At 35.3% G+C, this 22,819-nt stretch overlaps 1 protein-coding gene across 2 annotated transcripts in view; it reads right to left on the minus strand.

Annotated features, from left to right (window-relative positions):
* Nucleotides 1–3,914: 3,914 nt before the first annotated feature.
* Nucleotides 3,915–22,819, minus strand: part of GRIK2 (glutamate ionotropic receptor kainate type subunit 2) — a 409,634-nt gene continuing 390,729 nt past the window's right edge. Inside the window, exons 15-16 of one of the 2 annotated variants that reach the window (XM_040599269.1) lie at nucleotides 20,204–20,454; nucleotides 3,915–5,583 (exon numbers count right to left, since the gene is read on the minus strand). In XM_040599269.1, the coding sequence (XP_040455203.1) occupies nucleotides 5,419–5,583; nucleotides 20,204–20,454 (416 nt within the window). In that variant the 3' untranslated portion in view covers nucleotides 3,915–5,418. Of the gene's footprint in view, nucleotides 5,584–11,831; nucleotides 12,122–20,203; nucleotides 20,455–22,819 lie in introns of those variants that run through there. The other variant, XM_040599270.1, reaches the window with a different exon arrangement.

Below are 22,819 nucleotides of genomic sequence, written 5' to 3' on the forward strand. Positions count from 1 at the left end.
ATTATATCCATAAAACAAGTAATAAAATGGGATTGGCATAGATTTTGACAATGAGAGTCTTGTTCATCTAAGTGGGCAGATACAATGACAGAAGGCAAGGTGCCTGGTGTTCAACTTAACAAATTGCTAAGTCATAGCTTTTCCAAGCTTAAACCAATTAAAAGTTCTCTTTTGCAAAGCTTATCCTGCATATAACCCCTTTTTTAATGTGTTAACCTACTTTTCCCATTTTTAATGAAGCTGATTTCATAATAAAGCCTTTATAGAAGGTATGTAAACATGATGTTCTATATTCCTATACCCCGACGATGTAGGGAAATTTCCAGTAAGATGAGTCAGTGTGATAGCTCCTTTGGGTTGGTTTTATTATTTTTATTTTTTTTTTTTAATTCTATTTCTATAGTGACTAGGATTTCAGGCAATGAGCTAAAACAATATATTACTAGACTGGCAGTCAAATCAGATCACTATCACTTCAAACATCATTTAAGAAGATCTACTTATTTTATTATTTATATAGCTCCATAGTTCATGGTGCTACATAGAACAAATCAAAGACAGATTCCCTGCCCCCTAAGAGCTTACAGTCTAGGCAAGTACAAGAACAACAGGAGAAGATAACACAAACAGGGGACAGAGCGGGATAGTAAATGAAAAGAAGAAGGACAATTAGATTACAGTCACATGAAAAGCTAATGTGTTTATCTTCATGGTTACAAACTGGGGAGATGAGGTGTTTGAGTAACTTTATTTTTTAATTAGAACTGTATTTTATAGGAAAGTGAGAAGAAAAGGGTTTTAAAAAAAATTTGAAAGTGTCGGAGGTGCTTATAGGAAGGCAGAGAGGCAAAACTGGAAAGGAACAGGACACTAACATTTGAAGCTGGAAAACAATGATCTTGGATGTCAGATGAGTCAACCTCAGCAATCCCTTCTTTTCCTGAATATCTCTGAAAACATGACAAAAAGCACAGTTGCTCCTGTAAACCTAAATACAGGCTGGTGTCTAATTTTGCCTTTAATATTGTACCAGTACACATTTGGCTGAGGCTTTTAATATTGTATCAGTACATATGTGGGGATATATTGGACAAAATTTTTATTCCTCTGAAGAAGGAGTTTTGACACTGTTTTCAAAGTAGTCTGCATTTCAACCATCATATTTTGTGATTGTGGATGGGTTTGGAAACTCTAATGTATTTGGAGACTAAGTGAAGTTCTGTTGAAAGTACTTTAAATATTTTTGTAATATCCTTAAAATAATAATAGTACTATAAAAAATATGTTGTAGCATTATCTTGTACCTCTTTGGATGCTATTGTCTGCTCATGACCCCTTTTCCCTGAAAACATTTTGGTTTTGTAGAATATCAGGGCATTTCTCCTACTTCTATTTGAGGCTTTAGATTTTGATGGTGTTTCTTTCTTCATAAATTATGTCTTTTCCATTCTGAAATATTAACCAGTTAGTGTAGTAGGGCTAAAAAGTGTTATTTGGGTTTTGTGGAAGACTCTATGAATGCAACCTGGAAGGATTAATGCATAAAGCCTCAAGTAATACAAACTTGAAAGAAAAGGCTGTTTCAAACCTACACTGAATTCTTCAACTGAATATTGAGATAGAAACTTCAGAAAGCAATATCTCATACAAAACCTGCCAGATACTCCCTGGATATGTTTGTATTTGTGTTTGTTTACCAAAGGAATACTTTGAAAGGGCCTACTGATGTCTGTAATTGGCCAAATCCTCATTTACTATAAAGCACCACATGTCTTGATTTCATCCAACTATTTGGCTCTGAATTTTCACTACTGAATCTTCACAAATACATTTATCAATAAACTAAAGGATTTTTTGTCATTTATTCTGAAATATCCACGTAGTTATCTATTGCTATATAACCATGCTGAGGCAACCTAAAGATCTAAATTGTGTGTCTTGCAAATTTGTAAAGGTTATAGACATCTATCTTCCTTGAAACAAATACCCGGGGTGGGGGGTGGGCAGAGAGGGGGTGAGGGTGGGGAATAAAAAGGAGTCTAGTTCCGTTTTTACCTCTAATTGTCATCCACCAGATAGCACCATATAACTGAGTTATAACTGCTTTAAAAGTCTTCTCTAGAGTGACATCCAAGGTCAGTCAGAGAAACACCCATCATCCCGTCCTGGGAAATCAACAGACTAATTGACCTTTCATATGAAACCACATAAAGCAGTTACATACAGATTCTGAATCTTCATGGGCCAGATACTCACTTTATTTTAGCTGGTATAGTTCCATTCATTTTAATAAAACTATAGAAATTTACACTACACAAGAATTTGGGAATTTCAGACTAGCTATTCAGAGGTCTTTCAAACAGGAATTCAAACTCAGAATTGAGGTTTTCCTTCACAACAGTGAAGGGAAAATGAACTGTTGAGCTTTTTGGAGCACAAAACTACTCCAATACAAAAGGAGTATTTTCTGCTACTTTGGGGGTAAACTGTGTTATTTTTCTTTAGATGTCTTAATTTTCTGTGAAGAATACAGAAATAATTACTAATGCATAACAAAGTAACATTATGAATTAATGTATGATTTTTAAAAAAAGCTATTATCCTACTATGAATCTGTGGAGCCATGCATTTCTAGTCTTGATCTTAAATACAAATCTCCAGTTACTTTGCATATTTCCCTTAATAATGGAAGGCTGAAATTCTCACTAAAATTTTAATTAAGCCACACTACTTCTGTGTTAAGATTTTTGTTCCTTTGGGGACTTTGGCCCAGTAAAACATTTGGGACCTATCCTGCGTTCACACTTACTTTGGCTCACATAAACTTACTGAGAATTAGTCATGTGCATCAAGGTACGAATGGAATCCTGCTTATTTCAACACCCTTAACGGAGAAAAGAAAGATTTGTTTGAACATAATACAGCATTTTATTACATGATTTTACAAATTTTATTGTAAATCATCAATCAAATGCAATAGCCAATTTTTTTTCCCATTCCAAACCACCATAATTCGGAGTTTTCATTGTGTTGTATGACAGTTACTTTCTTCCCCTCTGTATTTTAAAGAATTAACTTAAAGTTGTATTACGTAAGTATACTCATTTTCAGAGTCTTTGTTGAAGGTGTTTTTATCTTGTTTATACTTCAGACAAAGATAACTTGTTTTCACAGAAATGGGGATGAAATTCTCACAAATATAAGAGAATTTGCTTTCTCAGTCCCTGTTCATGATGGAAATGGCCAGCTCAGTCTCTATGAAGATTTATGAGAACCAGGTAGTAGACACAAACCTCCCCCTTCCCCCCAAATTTCATGACACAATTTTTACAATTTGAATGATATATCTTATACTTTTGTGCTAGAAAGATCATGATAAAACTAAATTAAGCCCCAGTAAACAAATGATCTCATTGCTCACCAATGACTGATTATCTATGATAATTTTAAAGGGTTGTTTGTTGTTGGTTTTTGGTTGTTTTTTTTTTTTTAATTAGTCAAATTATTTTCCATATAAAGACCAACTTCTTGATCTTTTTTGGCTGACATAACATTCCTACACAGTCCATTCTATACATTTTTTGTTGAGATGCAAGTAAATTTACAGTAGACAGAGGTGGAAGATTCAGCATTTCTAGGGCAGCATTTCAAAATGTTATGTCCAGGAACTCATCACAGGCAGGACTATACAAATTAGATTTGAAGCAGCTAAGAGCCAGATTCTGCAAAAAACTTATTATAATGTGCTGTACTGGCTTCTCTCAGAAATCCCAGCAAACTCTCTGGCTGCGTGTTTAGTGACAAGAATCGGCAGGATAGGGCACTAAACTGACGTTAAGTACCAGTATTGACACAAAGTACCATACGTATGTTGCTCAAATCACACAGCAAAAACAAAACAACTAAAACTGACATAATTTTAATGCGCTTTTTTTTTTTTTTTTTTTTTTTTTTTTAATTTAGTGCATTGGATTCAAACAGCAAACCGGGTGCACTTTAACTATTATCACAATGTGGTCAAGAGGTCTGTGTCTTTTACCATTTACACACAATTGTTCATGACAGCATGTTATCAGCCTAGTGGAAACCAGGGGTGTAGCATGGTAAGCAGTGGTGGTAGTGCACCTATTTTTTATATTATCTAACTTGAAAATATGTCTCTTCTAAGATTCCTTTTTCTCGATAAAAATAGTTTTCACCAAACGTTGGTGGTGCACACGCACTACCATTCATGCTTGGCATCACACCCCTGACAGAAACACATGTTCTTATTTTGTTGATAAAAAGTATTACAAAAATTTCCATACAAAAACTATTTTCATAGAAATCTTGCATTTCCACAAATAAACCTGAACATTTTTTTTTAAAAAAAAACTGCTCAAGAATTTTGTTCATTTAATATTGTGACTGTATTGAAAAATGCAGTCCTCCTTAAAGTTCTCCACATTCACTTCTTTTAGGTGACCCATCCCACTTCCAATATTAGCGAGAATTGCACAGGCTCCATTGAGTTCAATTAGTAGCAGGAACAAGGGTTTCAAAACCCATTCAGTCTAAAATGCAAGCCCTCTATGTGTGGAATACACTGTTTCCCACCCCCCAACCCCCTTTTTTCACAATTAAAGAAAAAAAATTAGTTGCTTATATCTAAGGGTTGTAAGATACATTCCTCTGTACTAAGGAAGCTTTCTTTCATCTAAAAATTGGGTCAAAATTATAGAATTTTTTTGTTGTTTTTTTTAGATCAAAGTTCCAGCCCAGGTAAAATTAAGTTACTGATTTTTTAATTATTATTTATTTACTTAGTTCAGTGACACAGACAGTCCAAAAGCAGGTGAGCATCCTCATAATTATCCTTTATTCATGGGATTCGTGTTTCTTCACTTTAACATTCCTCCCATCCAGGAAACTCATATTGCCTGTCCATATGGGTAGTTTCTGTCTACCAGCAGTTACCAACTCTTCTATGCTTGGAAGTTCAGATGAACATATGGTTTCTTGTTCCACTACAGTTCTGAGATATTACTTTTACTAGACTCCTTCCATAGTTAGTATCATCTTGGACATTTATTCTCCATCTCCTGGCAACCGTTGAACTTCAAAAGGAACCTGTAATTTCTCACTGAGACTGCATTTGAAACCAGCCACAAAACTCACATGGAACTTTCATTCATTCAGAATGGTGGAAACCCATGACGAACAGTGTAACCCCGCATAACTTGGTTGATCCATGATGCTTGTGATTCGAGTCTGGCCATTGCAACTGCTGAGATCACAGAGTCTCTAGTTCATAGACACAGCGGCATGAGGTAACTCATTTTATTTTGCACAGGTTGCATATTTCCACAGGAAACATTCTCGCAAGGTTGTTTGGAAAAAAGATGACAGTTTGTGCTTGGGGTATTTGGCTTCCCAGCTCTATGCCATGGTTTCTTTACCTGGTAACCTTCTGTCATTAAACGTGTGCATGTTGATAACTTCTTCTGTTTTCACAATAACAGGGGCCTGTGGCTTGTGTTTTAATCGACGCTGACACTTCAGGGACATCCTTAGCTCCTCTACCATGGCACTACAGAAGGACCTCTACAGAGGGAAATAGAGGAAGAAGAAGAAAACAATCTGTAAGAAATATCTAGCTGCAATGTCTAGAAGCAGATTCACTCTATTGGCACAGCTTTGTCAGTCCTGTAAGTTTGCTATGTTTCAGCCCGGAGCACATAACAAATTGCTCTCTTTTAAATATGCATCACATAATAATTAAAATTAATCATCAAGCTGTGATGACTCAGTGAAAAAATCACCTTGTTTCTACAATTATTTATCTGGCAGCTACTAACTATGGATGCATATGATACATAGCAATATTTCCAGCAGATGTTCTGTTAACATAAGTTAGCCTTACAGGACAGCAGCTGAACGTAACATGTTTATTAAAAATTCAGTATTTCAATATAGTAATTTCATTTCTATATGATTTAAATAGCTGTTCCTCAACAAAACAACAAGCCTTAATATAGGAAGTTTACCTAAATTAATGTTTAAATACTATAAAAATGCAAACTCATTGTTAATATATTCTGTATGTAAACACTTCTTCCACTACTGACTATCATGTGGAGTATATATTTGAAAAAATTATTCCATTTCATCAATCACTATGAAAAGCACATTATCAGAAAAAAGTTTATTAACATGTTTTCATCAAAAGCTAGATCCTCAAAACACTTTTTCCATTTTACAATGCAAGAAATTTGAAAAGTAAAATAAATTATCTGTTATTCCTTCAGTCTGACTGAATTCTAATAGTGTGCTGAGCAATTAGCCTCTCCTCAGTGAGAACTGGAGTATAGATGAAATATCAAAGTAAGGAAGAACAGTCTCTTTGGGGTCTGTGAATTAAGCACTTTTATCATATACTTTAACTTCAAAGTTTTCCAGCTAATGGAGATACTTATTAACTAAATAACACATCCCAAAGCCTGAAATGTTATTATAAGCCTCTGACAATTGCTCTCACCCAAAGAAAATCTGAGGTATAATCTAGCCCTTTGCATTTTGCTTTCTTAATAACTAATCTGAAGTCCAGGGAGAAAATCTGGAAAAATAAAATGGAAAAATTAAAAGAAAAAAGGGAGAGAAAAAAAAGTAAAACAAACAAACAAAAAGGCAGAGTACCTAGAATTATTGTAAATACCTCTTTTTTGATTTCGTGTGATTAGTGATAGATCATCAATCAAGATATATTGTCTCATTTATATCCCAAATCTAAAACTGCTTTATTTGTAAACTGTTACATCTCCATTATTCATACAAACCTGGAGTCTGGAGATTAGATCCAGAAAATACTTAAGCCTGCTTAGTTCTTTGGGAACCTACACTGAAGCTGAATTTATCCCAGTCTGCATTCAGCTTCAACTTCCAGGGCTGAAGACACTGTGAGCAGTAACGCACCCAGTTTGGTACATTAAACTTTGTAAGTTTGTCATTTGGCAATGATCAGTAGAAATTCTGCTAGACACATTGGTTCTTGGCTAAGTCCTGGATCCCATCAGAATTCACACTCAAATTCTCCACATGCAAGGTCATCAATCCATCACGCGTGCTCTGAAAGGACCTAACAAATCAAGTTCCTCAAAAAAAGGTGGCAGTTGCTAAAGAAGGACATGTAGCAGACATTACAACTTTTCTTCTGTGCGGCCATTCATCAGCTGGATCGTTAGAGCTGAATGTGAGACATGTCTGAGTGTCATTTCAGTAATGTCTTCTGCTGGAGGAGATTTAAGCATCAGTCTCAACAAAGGGCTGTAACAGCATTTCAAGGTAAAACCACCTGCAGTTTCCACCTACTGACCCTGTTCCACTTTACATGGAAGTAGTTAACAGAGGCAGAGCTGGAGAAAGGAAAAGAGTGAGCATGTGGGCTTCTCTGTAGATCAGGGATTAGAACACAGAGTGGCGGAGGAAAGGCTTCCGTGGTAGTTCTGGTTTCGGTAATGACTTCAATATTTTTATGTAAAATTCTGTTTAGTGCAAAAGAGTGCAAACATGAGGTGTCCCGGTCATGGGTTAGAAGTGAACCTGAATCCCTCAAATCCCAAACAAATGCCCTCTTCCATAATCATTTGCATGAATAAAGGAATAGGCAGGTGGGAAGGAAAGGGTAGTTTTACTCTGGCTGTAATACATTTCTCCTGCTAAGTTTGAAATACAGGAATGACACTTACTCAACTTATGACAGAAAGGGTTTAGCCACCTGCAACTAAGAAAAATTTAAGCTGTGAATCCAAAGAAGAGGAAGGTATATGTCTCTGGTGCAGAGCCAAGCACAAGTCCTTCAGAGGCCAAAGTTCAAGACAAAATTTTTCATTTCTGGCCAGAGTGACTTCTGCAATGGACACTCATTAGCAACCCCTTTTAAAAATGTTCTGGTGCACAGGGTTTACATCCAGGGCAAAACTTAGAGCTTTCAGTGTGTGAATGAGGTGGCTAATATTGGTAATTGAGCTGTAATATGCTGGACCTTCATGCATAAGGTGTCTTTGCTTAGCATTGTGTAGAAAGCAGGAAACTGCACCTCCTTCTCATCCAGCTGTATTTGAAAGAAAATATTCAATTCTCTTAGACTTTCTATTTTTTTAAGAAAGTGTTGTTGCTTAACGTCAGAACTGTATTTATGATTATTAATCTGAAGTTAACCCTGAAACCTTTCAAAAGGGCAAGATTTAATTTAATATTCCCTAATGGCTTACAGGCTAAATTGCTAAGGCTTACAGACCTTGGCATTTTCACTCTATGGGGAGCCTAGCATATAACTCAGGAATTTCACAGGGAATCCATCAAGAAGAAAATGCTGCAACTCTCAGCATTATACCACCTCCAGCCATTATATGGTGCTCACCTCTGGAATCAAAGACCTAACTGAAACATTCTGAGGAACAAAATCCTCCTAAATTTTAAATCGGTGCATTAGCAGTTAACACTTTCAAGATTGTGTCTTTTGCCTTTTTTTACCAAGACATCTGATGAGTGCCAGAACAAAGTGAATCCTTTTCAAGATGCATCAGTCCACCAAAACCTTTTGCAAAGATCTGCAAACACTTACCAAAGGGTAATATCAGCAAGAACAGGTTTACAATCAGTAGCTAAGAGGTAAGAAGACACATGCACTTCATGTCAACATGCTGAAATATCCTAAAAATGAGATCTCAAGAAACTTGCCAACACATTTTATCTGAGAATTTTACCTGGATCTGAAAACTCATTAAATGATAAATATTGGCAGTACTGACAGAAAGGCAGTTAACACAATTTTGAGGTAGTTATGTTATGTAGAAAATTCTTCCATTCTATGTTCTCAAAGTATTTTGTATAAATGAAATTCATGGGAACTTATCTGCATATATTTTAATAAAAGTATTATTTAATTATTTAATATGTAATTTTTATGTATGTTGCATATTTTAAAATATCAAATGTCTGAAAACAGTAAACAGTATGAGCTCCCAAAGAGTACCATTGTTTTGGTAACTGAACACTAACAGAAATACTAGTTTTTTTTAAAAAAAAATTCACTCGCTGAAATAATGATGCATTTTAAAAAAGATTAATTCAAGGCTATGTAAAAGTTCATGACCTGGATCCTGATTGTACCTTGGGTTCTACCTGAGAAATATAAGAAGATTTTTCCCACATATTGCAGAATCATGTTTAAAAAAAACATGTTGACAAAGTATTACTTTATGTTTGACCTTTTTTTTAATAGAAATCCTTTTCTTGTGTCATTTCAATTCCAATCTGTGTACAATCTCCATTTTCTGAACAGTTATCTTTGTGTTCTTTCACTGCTAGGATACAATTTTTGAAATAATAAGACAGGAAAAAAAACAAAGCAGCTCTAGAATACTTTTTTGTGACAGATAAATGAGATTTTCCAATATGATTTTTGAAAATGTAGTTTAATGTCCCAATCCAGAATTCAATTCACTATTCAGATTGTTAAGGGAAAACTGAAATGTTTACAGAATCTATGGGCTATATTTCAAAACAGTTGTCCATCATGAAACTGGTCACTTTTAGTAGATATATTACAAGACTCTCTGCTTAACTGAGAGAAAATAATCTACTGTGCCCGACTTACCTTCCATGCTGCAGGCATGTTACAAGAACGTTAATTATTGATTTCTCACCAACCCTTACAAAATTGTAAGTTGTCTTCTTAAATGCTACCAGAAAGTAAATGCTGCCTCCAAGCCATCTTGGATATAATCATCTAGCAGAAGAGTTGAAGGAAGACAAACAGTTCTCTAAACAACAGTGCATTTAAGCGCAACTGTTTTGTTGCAGCAAATCACTATAAAACATTAGAAAAAAGCTGCAATTTTAAGTGAGGAGTTCAACTGTGCAGAAGAAAATTTTAATCAGAACTGTTATCTTAGCCTTTTAAAACAAAGCAATGTTGAAAAAACTCATCTTCTCAAGAAACGAATTGATACGTCTTTCATTCTTTGCCACAGCTGACAGCTCAAAAGTCATGTAGAATCAAGATAATAATTTTGCAAAACATTAACACTGTTTACAATCTATTTAGACAGCTTGTGCATGGGTTTACTGCCTGAGAAAAAGAAGTATCTTTGCAAGTATGTATTAATATGAAAGGTAGACAATATTTAAACTGTTTTCATTCTGTTGCTATATAGGAATTTAGAAAGGCATTTAGAAATCATATTAACATCTGTTAGAGACAGAATTATAAGATTATCACCATAGATTTTGCTTGTAACAGCCTAAAAAGAGCAATGGGAAGCCAGGAATGGCATGCATGCACCACTCCTAATATTCTGATTTAATTGACTAATACTCAACATATGTTAAATATAAAAATCTGCAATTGCTTGCTGGTTTATATTTTTCCCCTCTTTGATACAGTTCATATTGACTGTCAACCTTTAATAAAAATTTCTAAGATATACTAAGAAGTTCATTACTTCCAGTCTTGTATATCAGATATTATTTTAAGCTTTTTTTAATTTACTCAAAGCAGTAACAGCAGTAATCTTGCATCGTCTTGTGTTATGGTTCAGTGTTCTAGCATCAAGCAGGATACATCAATCAAACTGGTTTTCATCTTCTTGAAGTTAGCTGAGAATGAATGCACAGCCCTACCCTGACCCTCCCTCCTAATCAGTTTCTGCTTCCATATGCCACTCCTCCAGGGATTTTGAATGTGTATATGGAAAACCTGTCAATCTTAAAGCCCCTAGACAGAAACATTAATCCTAGCAAAATTTTGACTTAGCATCACAAAGAGATGAACAATTAATGGAATGAAAATAACCTCAGAAAAAGAGAAATCATATTTCATTGTAGTTGAAGCATTACCATTTCAAAAGAAGTTAAGGTGTATCTGTATTGATCAAATTTTTAGGTTGCTTAGTTATGTACCTGGTCAGACATGACTGCTGATCGAAGGCTGTACACATATACATATATGTACATACATATATATCTATATACACATCATATGGTTACACTAAAAATATTTTGCCACAGACTTCGCTGATGTAGCACATTTTCAGTCTTTAGCAAGTATAATGCACAAGTACACTGCAGACTAAGTTCACATCAATTGGCTGAACATATCACAAATATAATTTCAATCTCAGATGTAGCAATTACTGGCTTTTTGGTAGAAGTGGAAGGAAATTATTTTCAGGCCAAAATGTACTGGAAATTTCATCACCTACTCAAATAAAGACAATAATATCAAGCAAAATCAGAAACTTAATTCTGTGAATTAAGGTTTGCTTCCATCATAGTATCTACAAAGTCAAGACCAGTAGAGTTGTTGCAGACAGTTTGGTGAAGCAGGAGGTGAAGCTGTAACTGAATTGCATGAGGATTGTTTCAAGGACTTTTCTAGATATTTTACGGAGAGGATCAACAAGAATCTGATGGGACTGACCCTTCCTGTGACAAACAACACTGAAATAATCTTCTGCAAACTGAAGTGCTCACTGAGTTTTAGAGTTCTATGATGAACTTAGATGACATACCTGGACCTCATTGCAGGCCACTTCTAGCATATACTGTTGGTGTGTCCCAGTGGGACAATAAGATTCCAGCTTGCCCTAAATAAGTTATCAATCGGTGTGTAAAAAAATCAATTCAGCCACTGTTGAATTCTAAGATTTATTTCCTGACAAAACAAAATGCACTCTGGTGGATGTCAGAGACTTCTGGTAAAGCAAGTCTGAGTCTATTTAAAGTCTTCTGAAACTATTTAACCCTGTTTCCAGTCTGAGTGCATCCTGACAGCTACGCTGGTTCCTGTGGCTGATGGGGAAACTTCTATTAGTGCAAAAAGCTATTTCAGAGGTGGCTTTGTTTAGCTCTGCCAGCAGCCTTTCTGGCCATTGCACTGACCATGTGGTTTTTCTGACTCACCTGTGGACCTAGGCTGGGGCAGATGGGATTGCACTTGTGTGGTTCCACTCTTTCCTCTCAGAGAAATCCCAGAGGATGGCATAGGGCAATTGCTCATCAGCCCCGAGGGCTCTCTCTCATGCAGGATTCCACAAGGTTTCATCCTGTCATCTCTCCTTTCAACATGCATATGAGGCCACTGAGGAGATAATGAAATAATTTGGGCTGTGGTGTCATCAGCACGCAGATGATACACAGTCCTACCCTCTTGTCAGACCAGGATGGTGCAGTTATTTTGCACTTCCAGTATCTGGCTGGAATAGGGGAATGATGGCAGCTCAGTCCCAGGGAGGTAGGTGCTATGCTGGACAAGTACAGGGAAGCATTCAGAAGGTATTAGCTACACTTATTATTCAGTTCCACCTCTTGTGAAAGAGGCTTACAGTCTCAGATTTCTCCAGGTTCCTAAGTTTGGGTCTGGGTTTTCAAACTGGATCAGTGGTGAGAAGTACTCTTTGTCACTTGTGTTTCAGTCAGTGGCAATAATTTCTACTGGTGTGAAGCCTGTCACACCAGTCCAGGTCTTCTTCCAGAACATATTACTGCAGTCCAGTGTCCCTGGACAATGGCAACAAACCACTGCCAGGTGTCTAATAAGCGCTGACAGCAATTCATAGTAGCAGCAGAAGATATGGCATTGCCTATCCGGTTTAAAATGATATCCACTGCAACATTTTCATGGTTCTGTATGTTGCCATCAGAGTTGTGCAGGGTATTGCTCCGCCTCTCAGCAGAGGGGATCTTGATCGCACTGAAACAGGTCACCTGAGATCATGCATACTCAGCCACTGGATGTGAAAGTTCATTCACCTGTTAAATAATTTTTGATCCTATATCTAAATCCATTCTCTGTTTGTCTAAGGAAGGTCAGTTTGCTGATCTTCAGGCTTGATGAAAGGAAGTGACCATGATAAGTAATTAATCCCTTGGAGTATGAATCTATCTGGATTAAAATACTGTCTATAGCATCATGTAGTTTAATTTGAAAATAAATAGTCCATCTTACAGAGACATTTTAGAAAATAAATACAACTTCTCTTAACTGAATTCAGCTATATCTACACAGCTTTTTTTAAAGTTTGCTGAGCTAAATTCCACTGTACATCATTCACTTTAAAAATTTATACTAGTTTTATAGTTCAGTGTGATAGTATAAACCTAACATGAAATTTGGCATGGCCTCAAATCATATTGAACAGAGAGAGACTGTTAATATTAATTTAATGACAATGTTTTTTTGCTATTTTGAAAACACTATTATAGTCATATTGCACTAAGCATGGTTAGCATCCATTGGTAATTACATGGTTTCATCTGGAAGTCTAGGATATTTTCTCAGTCTAAAAGGTAGCTGTAAATGCTTGTTGCTTTGCTGGCTTATACTGAATTCTAAGTAATCTAAATTAGATGAACTAAACTGTGTGTGCTACTACACTTAGCAATAGTATAGCTGATTAATTCAACACGCAAAGATCAATATTTATATATTAAAATATTTGTATACACGACATGTTAAAGTCATATTCAGGGGAAGGCAATGCAAAGTTATTAGAAAGATGTAAATGTTCTATAATCCAATTTTATTTTTTTCTTGAGAATTGAATTTATTTATTTATTTTACAGAGATGCCAATAGTTGTATAAAGTGAATATTCTTTCTGCTGATGGGTGAAAGTGAATTATTCCTGCTATAAAATAAACAACATGCAGGGGGCTCAAAAAATATTATACAACTTTAAATTCTTGTCAAACATAAAATATTCCATAACCCACACCTGTAATTTAACCTGATCTTTAATTGAATATCTATGAAGGAACAGTGAGCCTCCTGAAATCATTTTCCTACATTTGTACTTGTGCAGTAGTCAGCTTTACATATATTTCAAATCTTTCTGTTCTTTGTTTCTTGAATTATGTAAGTTATTAGAGATACCTCAGAAGCAAGGTCCTTTATCAAATATATATTGGTTGAGCTGCAATCAAAAATAAAAATAGAGATCTTGGTTTTAATATTTTATTCTTTGCAAATGATTTTTAAAATGCTACAGTCAATCAATTTTTTTTTCCACTTTTTCCATTTTTTTGTCTTATTTTTGTCTTTTCTTTTTTTCCTGTGAGGGGGTGGTGGGGTGGTGGTGGTGATGGGTTTGATTTGGGGATTTGGGGGTTTTGTAACATTTCCTTCCATTAGAAAATATCCTTTAATATGTACTTAGGTGGTTTCCAAGAGGTTATTTAATTATAATTAATACTTCAGTTCCAAATAATCTATACACTTACACACATACAAATTATCCATCCAAGTCTATACATCTACATACAGTGCCAAAGGGAGTGCAGGGTGATAGAAGTTCCCAATTTTCCAACTGTATATCTGTAGAATGCAATGTCCTAAAGTTGGAAAAAACATTTCTTTTTTTGAGCTGTCACAGCTGCTGCTGCTTTTCCAAGCCAATATTAAAAATTCTGAGGTTACTCCATTACAAAATGGGACATGACAATACAGGCTACATCACTGTACATTGTATCAAAGTTACTTGGGATATAAATCCCAAAGCTTTGACTTTGATTTACCAAGAATGCCCACATTCTTTTGTTTATTCTAGCCTGAGGAACAGGCTTTTCAACTTTAAAATCTTTTGAACTTGCCTCCCCCTGGAAAGGGGGAAAAAAATAATCACTAGGCTGGGATTTACTTTGGGGTTGTTCCAAGACTATTATAAACCACTGTCCCAAGTACTAAAGAAAGGCTTTTGATATTAAACTGTTAGGGATATTCTGTGAACTCCAATAACACTGATATAACAGCATTTTTTGAGAAAGTAATGAAAAAGACCTTAATGAGAAATAATTTAGTAAAATTAAAAAAAAAAAAAAACACCAACAACCAAACAAAACCCCAAACCATAAAATATTCTGGTAAAGAAGAACCCTAAAAATCTGTTCATTTTTCATATTAAATTATTGTGGTAATTTTGTTTTGCACCGTTGGTAAGATAACAATTAAAGCAAAGATGGAAATGCTGACTTTCTGCATGTCCTACTGATAAAGCAGCATCCACAATATTTCCGAACTTATTAACTTCTTCCTGTAAGACCATTCCACATAGAACAAATTACATGTACCCACTTTGCACACCTCAATACTAAAAAGAAGCATTCTAAGACATGATGAATTAAATTTATCCTGGTGCAAACAGATTGTAGAAGGACCTTGGCAAATAAGCTCATGTTACCGTTTACACTAACTTAATGCAAACAGATCAAGAACAGTCAAAGTGTATTTGAGAGAAGCACAATCGCAACATGGTGTCAACTGTATATGGCTACAAGCACAAAAGCTTTTTTTGCCTAGCAGCCCCTGGTCCCTCCTTGCCTCTTGCAAAGGGTATGGGTCCGCTACATTAGTAAAACCAGGTGTCAAGATAATTTCTCAAGCCAATGTCACCTTCTCCAACGAAACCATGACCAGGAAGGATACAAGGACAAGCATTTGCAAGGGTGACAGCAAGCAACGTTCTATACATTCTTGACACTGCCTCCAGCCATACTGTGAATTTCATGGTAAAGTTTTCAGCAGTGCACAGGTAGAAACCACACAGCTGACATTAATGGTAATGTATCTAATCACTCTGTGAAGGTGGTATCACAATGGAAACAATCTCAGAGAAGACTTAAAAAAAACCCCAAACAAATAAACAAACAAACCAACCACTAAAAAAAAAAAAACACCAAAAAACCCCACCCAAACAAAAACAAAGAAAAGGTCAATAAATTCTCAAACTGAGAATCATCAATGTATTATGCTAAATATTAATGGTCTTCAAGGTCAATGTTTTCCCTGGCCTTTATGATAATAATTTGAGTTATACAAAACTAGATGCATGAAATGTACATAAACCCATAACACATTGAATCACATCAATAAAAAAGAAGGACATAGTAATTGTTTTAAATGGCTTCTGTTTCTAACATTGTTTATTCACTGCCCTCTGTGTGCCTGTTAAAATCAGGGAGCAGGTCATTCACCAGCAAAAGCAATTATAAAATGCAAATGACTGAGCATTTATTGTCAAGATTGGCTAGATAAAAAAGGTCTGCTTAATAACATGTTTCTAAGCAGATGACATAATTAGATGTTTGTATCATATACAATAGGACAGAATACAAGCCTTTAGGATTTTTTAGAAAGGCTGCAACTGAAAAATAGGTGAGTATTGTGACATAAATTCTATTAAAAAGTAACAATTAAATTTCCCTCTGAGAAATTAGAAGGCACCATCTTGTGGTTACTCTGCAGGAATGCAGTCAGGACGGCTTCTGGTCTGCCACCTCCTCTTACCCCTTTCCACTGTGTCAACTGGAATTTCAAAATTCTGCCATAGACAAGGACAATACTTTGTCATTTCCAATCCTTATTTAGCTCAAAACACAACCAGTTTACCACATTACTCCAATGTGGTTTTGGGGTAGACAGCAAATTCAGAACTATTGGCAATCATAGCAAAATCATGTTTAACTTCTAATAAGTTGAAGATCGAATACTACCATAATCTAAAATTAAAGCTGCATGAGTTTTGGAGCCAGCCAGGATCAGAAACTTCTATTCCTGTTATCCTTACATTATCAAAACCAAAATATGGTTTGTGCATTTTGCAAAAGGTGTTTGAAATTTTTGTGCACAATTTCTTTTGGGCAAAAGTCAACCAGTTAAGTTTGTTCCATCTTCAAAGACATAGTTAGTCTTATATACAGGTCACAGTTCAGCATTCAGAATTTCTTGTTCAATAGAATCTGCAGTTGTAAGTAACACTGTTTTGTATGTAACACACATGTATATTTGCAGCTACCAATGTTTGCTTGGGGTCCAGTCCTGCTAACTTCTCATTCATTGTACCTTGTGAGATAAACTATCCAGACTGGTATTTCTCAACTCAGTTGTACAGCTTAGCAGTGAATTATTTCCCATGGAAAGTGCAATTGTTTTTGCCTTCCTTGAGAAATGTGTGTAAAATATAAACCAGTATCAATTTAGTTACTGTTTTTATAATAAATTATAAATAAATAACTCTTTCAGAGATGATAATTTAGCTGATGTTTAGGTTATGATTTGATCATATAACTCCAGAAATATTTTGTTGGTGTTATTGTTTCAGTACACTTTAAGATTTAATCTAGTATTTTGCATTATAGGAAATCCACGATCAGATCTCCTGTAGTGAAACAAACAGTTAAGGTATGTTGACATGTGTCTCTTTTCACATTATTTGAAGTACTTAACAGGTCAAAATTAGCAAAATGTACGTCTCCTATTTTTTCACAAGCAGAACTAATTCTGACCTGCTGATGGCTCAATGAGTTTTGAATGGCTATAAATGATAACAGAACTGAATCCATATATTGTTCTTTTCACATCCATCGGATTTGGATCTTCTAGACAATACTTAGTAAATTAGGACACTCATCTTTCAAACAAACTAGTCAAAGTGTCAGTGACTAACAGTCTAACTGTGGTAACATCCAGGGTTTTCTTTGCTTTTGAAAGCTGACAATAGAAGTGGAATTTCTTTGTGTCTGGAAAGTGCTGTAGTTGCGTGTATTCATCTGCTTTTCCAGAAACACTACAGCTAGTGTCACATGTTTCCTCTGGATTTTTGAGCACATCAGGACCATGGATGTACTGAAATACTTTGATTACAAGATGCAATAGATTTTTAGCAAATAACATGATGCTGTCTGCTGCTTTTTGAAGCTCAGTTCCTTTCAAGGTTTCACTCTTCTGGCTAGGTTCACCCAGCCAATGTCTCTGTTTAAGTGTGCACTCCAGCAGTGTGGTGACACCAAAAATGCTAAAAAACTATATCTAGTTTATACACTTTAAATCTGCATTGCCTCCCCAGTGGAAGTGCAGGTTTTGTATACATTACAAAGCAGACACACATGTTAATATGCCCACTTATGTCCCAGGATACTCCATATATTCAGCAGCTGAAGTGATCTGATTTGTTTCCTTGGTTGTTAATATGACCTTTGATCTTCCCTATTTCCAAGCATTGACAGGCATGATACAAATGCCAGAAGGATACTCTGATTCTAAAAGGATGGAACTATAAATGTTACCAAAATTGTTGCTTCCCCTCTCCCCATGGGATAGCCAAGGCAGCATTACTTGCATGGTTTACTTATCCCAGCAGAGGTGACGTAGAAACTGGAGACAGCTATATCCCCTTTGGCTGCTGCTTGCTCCCTCTCCCAGGCAAAGGGGACCTGCTACATTAGGAGAGGATACAAGATGTTCACTGAGGTTCTGTGTGTGCTGGGAGAAGAGTGGATGAGGGGATGCTGGGGTAGGCCACGTGCAGCGATGCCTGCATCATCTTCCTGTTAATTTCATTCCACAAGTAAAGTTTTACTGCAATTTTACTGATTTTCTGACATCAGGGTATGTGGGTATAGTGGGGAGGGGAGGGAAGGTAAGAGACTGGCGACAAGAAAGAAAGAGAGGAGAGAATTCTGACGATCTGAAGCACTTGAGATTCACTCCTAGTGTTTTAAAGTATCTCAATAGTTGATGATAAAACCTTTCTGGTAGCAGTACTGTTAAAAGGTCTGATACTTTCAGTCATTGCTATGTCTATCCATCATTAACCAACAAAAATAAAAAAGAAGCAAATAAAAAAACAATAGGAAAAAGATAACAAAACCATAGGGCTTAGAGAAACATGTCCTTAATTAAGAAGTTTCTCTTTGCTTCCTCAGACAACTTCCAACATGCTGTTATTGGCATGTAAAAGACTCATTCACACCCTGAAAAATACTGAACTTATGTTACAAGATTATTAACAAAACATTTCTATTTTTCTATGTGATTCCTTGTTAAAAATCTAGAAAAGCTAAACCAAATTATATTGATTTCCATATGAAATCCATATCCATGTTAGGAATGGATAAAAATTATTGATACTTACATGGGTTAATTAAGTAACTGGTACCTTTGTCCTCAAATTCATTTCAGAAACATAACATTTCAATAGTAAGTTAACAGAAAGGAATTAGCCTGTAGTATCATAAAGAAAAGGATCTAAATGGTTCTTTAACAATTTTATAAAATGTACCCATGTTCAAACTGTGTTTAGGACACTGTAACCTCACACTGCCTTTGTGTGTATTAGAAAAAAACTTATTTAACAATATGTTTATAACAGGACACTTGCATATCAAAAGGTTGCCTCAAAAGAAGTAAAAACAAATTGTAAATTTTCTGAGTAATGATTCAAGTTACAAAAACTCACCAGTAGCATCTGGAAAAATATTAATATAAATATAGTCATTGGATTTACTTCTGATAATATTAAATTAAATGTATAAATATAAATATAGAAATTGCCATAGGTCACAAGCTCCTTGAAAGGAGAAGAAGAAAAAAAGAAAAAGACCTAGTAAGGTCCAACAGTTTCTCTCAATTTTTAAAGTTCAGAATTTGTCATAGCAATAAAATACAGTTTAAGTTTACATTTAAACATGGACATACATATATATCTATAAAGATGTATTTATTATGCAAAAATGATAATTCTAACTAAGAATTTCACAAGCTATCACTAGTGTTGGCACAATTACAATATTGTTGTTGTATAAATTGCAAGTACAGAACAAATTAACACTAGAATTTTCAAAACTGAGTCAGTTTGAAATTACAGGACATCATACCAGTAGTAAACCCACCAAAAAAAAATGATGCTGACATAATCTTTTCCAGATGCTACCGGTACAACTTTGCAAGCATAAACTTCTGTAAAGAACATTTCTTTAGACACATTTTTAGATTTTGACTTTAAGCTACAGACAGTTTGTCTTATGAAAATCAGAATTATATGTAGAAGATTAATTTGTTTCCCATTACAGTTTCAGATTTCTTCTTCATCCATAAAATTAACTGCAGTGAACTTCCAGGAGTAAAAAGCTGTCTTTTTTCAGGCTTGAATAAGAGGAGAAATAGTCACTTGTCCTGAAATCTGGCTACAATTAAACACATTGAACACAAATTAAAAGCTGTAAATGTAAAACTTTGGGTACTTTGCTGTGATCCTTTGTTACACAAATACTAAACTAAATCACACTGTAATAAACAATCAGTATGCATCACCTACATTTCACTACCAAATGCTTAAAGTATTATTTAAATAGACCATATATATAAAATAGGAAAAGACAATATTTACCTTTTCCAACTGGGCATTTTTTTTTGATTTATACAAAAACTCCCCCACTGCCACAAAGACAGACAGAACCAGTCCTGCTGCCAGCACGATGAAGATTCCTCCAATATTTTGAACTCCCAAAGCACTGGCCTCTTTACTTTCCTCCTCTGGGCAGCCATTGCCTCTCCACCATTTCTCTTTCATCATGTGGAGCTTGCCTTCCTCTTGCAGCTGAAGAATTGCTATAGTGATCTTGTCTCTATATGGAGAACCTAAGGAGACAACAGGGTACATACATTGTGTGTGGTATGTTTTAAAGAAAGTTAGATAATTCTCATAAGAATAAAATGTAATATAATGTCACAGGAAAAACTATATCCTCTACAACCACAGTATTTATCAAAAATACATTTGCATCTCACCAGTCACACTGGTCGCATAAATACAAACCACCACACACACACATATAAATATATACGCATAAAACCTGATCCAGCTGGTGATGTCTGTAAGCCAGGCAACCTGATGCAACAGGTGCTATCACACTTGGTCCCGTGGTCTCAAACTTCAAGTCCAACTATTATATCAGCTAAATAATATTAATCTTACAATTTACATCAGGCTTTTGATTATGCCACAGTAGATTTAGTCTAATATACATATATCTGCAGGCTGTTGCTTCATAGCTTGTTACCCTAAAGCTAACCCAAGGTCTGATATGTAACAAACACTTTATGCTATTACTTTATTACAAGAAGAAACAGCAATTTATGCTTCGAGACCAAGCCATAAAAGTCTCTATTTGACAGATTGTCAGGCACTTAAGATACCTTCCAAACATGCACATCATTATTAACAGTATCAGGTAGCAATGCATTCAGAAAGAGAAGGTTAAGTGTGTTTGGATAACAGGGATATAAGTTTTCATATTTTAATATATTTCTTCCTCATAATTCAGTATATTTAAATGGCATGAAAATGTTGTAGCTTCTGAATATTTCAGTATTTCAAGGGGCAGTTCAAAGGGTAGTCTCATATCTTTTTATGTCATCTGCTCTCTTTTTCTTTATAGAGTGCATAAGGACTATTCAATGAGTATTTTAAAATCTACATTAATTAATGAATAATGCCAATAGAGAAAACTATTCTTTTCTGAATGTTAGAGCGTAAATCACATCAATTAGAAGTGCTATCTATGTTAAGATTTGTGTAATGTTTAAGGAGAAAACAAAGACATAATTTTTCTTCTTTGAAAACAGGAACAAAAGGCTTCATTAAAGTGATTAAGAAATCTCAGGGGAGGAAAAAAGAGTAAAGAAGAAGGCATGGCATCCCTTCTTTCATGTGATATGAATGCAATTCTGCAAAGAATCCCTCCTCTCTTTCTTTCTGTCATAATAATGTTACTTGCTAACTATAATTTTTACAGTGGTTCCTTTGACTGAGTAATAAAATGCATTTTCATTACCTTGATACCTCTAAAACAAAAATTCCTCAGCATCCTTTAGAGAGATGCTGCCTATTTGACTATTTCATGTTCTGTGATCAGCTGTGAAGGTGCTGAAGGAATGCACGAATAGGATATTTTATACTCTTTACACTCTTGGAAAACATATGATTTCTTTTAGAATGTCTTTATATTTATTCTTTATTTCTTCAATTTCTTCCTACATATCTTGAGCTTATCATGAGAATAAAGCTGGGTTTATTCAAAGGGTTGCTGTGCCAGCATGGAAGTAAAATGTAGAAAAGACCATTAATTACAAAGCACTCTGGGCTTTTCCTTTATTGCAGAATAAAACAGTGGGAAAACCTGGCCTCAAAGTATCTGTTTCAAGAACTCATGCTTTTGTCACCTATACTTGGAACAGAATGATGTTCTGTGCTCGGACTAAACTGTGTTTACACAGGACTATACAGGAAGCAGAAAGAAAGGAAAACAAACTCTTTTCTGCTCTCTTGTGCATGCAGGGGGCTAAATTACACCCTGATCATGCTGAAACACTGTAAAACCCTATAGCTGACACATTTCTCAGTCAGAGAGAAGAAGGAAAGTGATCAGTCCACAAGTGCCTGGGGAAGTGTAAGTGCACCCTATAATCTTTTGGGGGTATTTTCAGTGTTACACTACATATAAATACGTAACTACTTAAACAACATTAGACTCTGAGAAAAAAATCTTGGACCCAGTTTAAGCCATCTTCTGATCTGACAGGCTGCTTTCTAATTAGACACATTTCCATTCAGTTTCCACACTTCTGTTGGTCTACATATAGGCAGTACCACCAACTATTCTTCTTGTATTGTTTATATATTCTAGGGACCAGATTTGTACACATACAGTTGTAGTCCATTTGAAGTACTTAAAAAATTAATCAACTGAGGAATTCATAGACAGAAACCATAAAGCATGAACTACTCCTGTCTACGACTCAAGTTTATTGGGATTGCATTAGTAGCGTGCAATTAATAGTGATTCAGTTCAACAGTATTTGTATCACTGTTGGTGATTTGCAGAATTTTGCACAAATAGTTATGGAGTGAACAGATTACAGGGCCTTTGGTGTTCCTACTGCAGTATTTGTATTTCTTATACCTTATTATCTTATCTTAAAAGTGTAATCTCACAAGTAATCA

The sequence above is a fragment of the Falco naumanni genome, chromosome 6 (assembly GCF_017639655.2).
Source record: "Falco naumanni isolate bFalNau1 chromosome 6, bFalNau1.pat, whole genome shotgun sequence".
Classification (NCBI taxonomy): Eukaryota; Metazoa; Chordata; class Aves; order Falconiformes; family Falconidae; genus Falco; species Falco naumanni.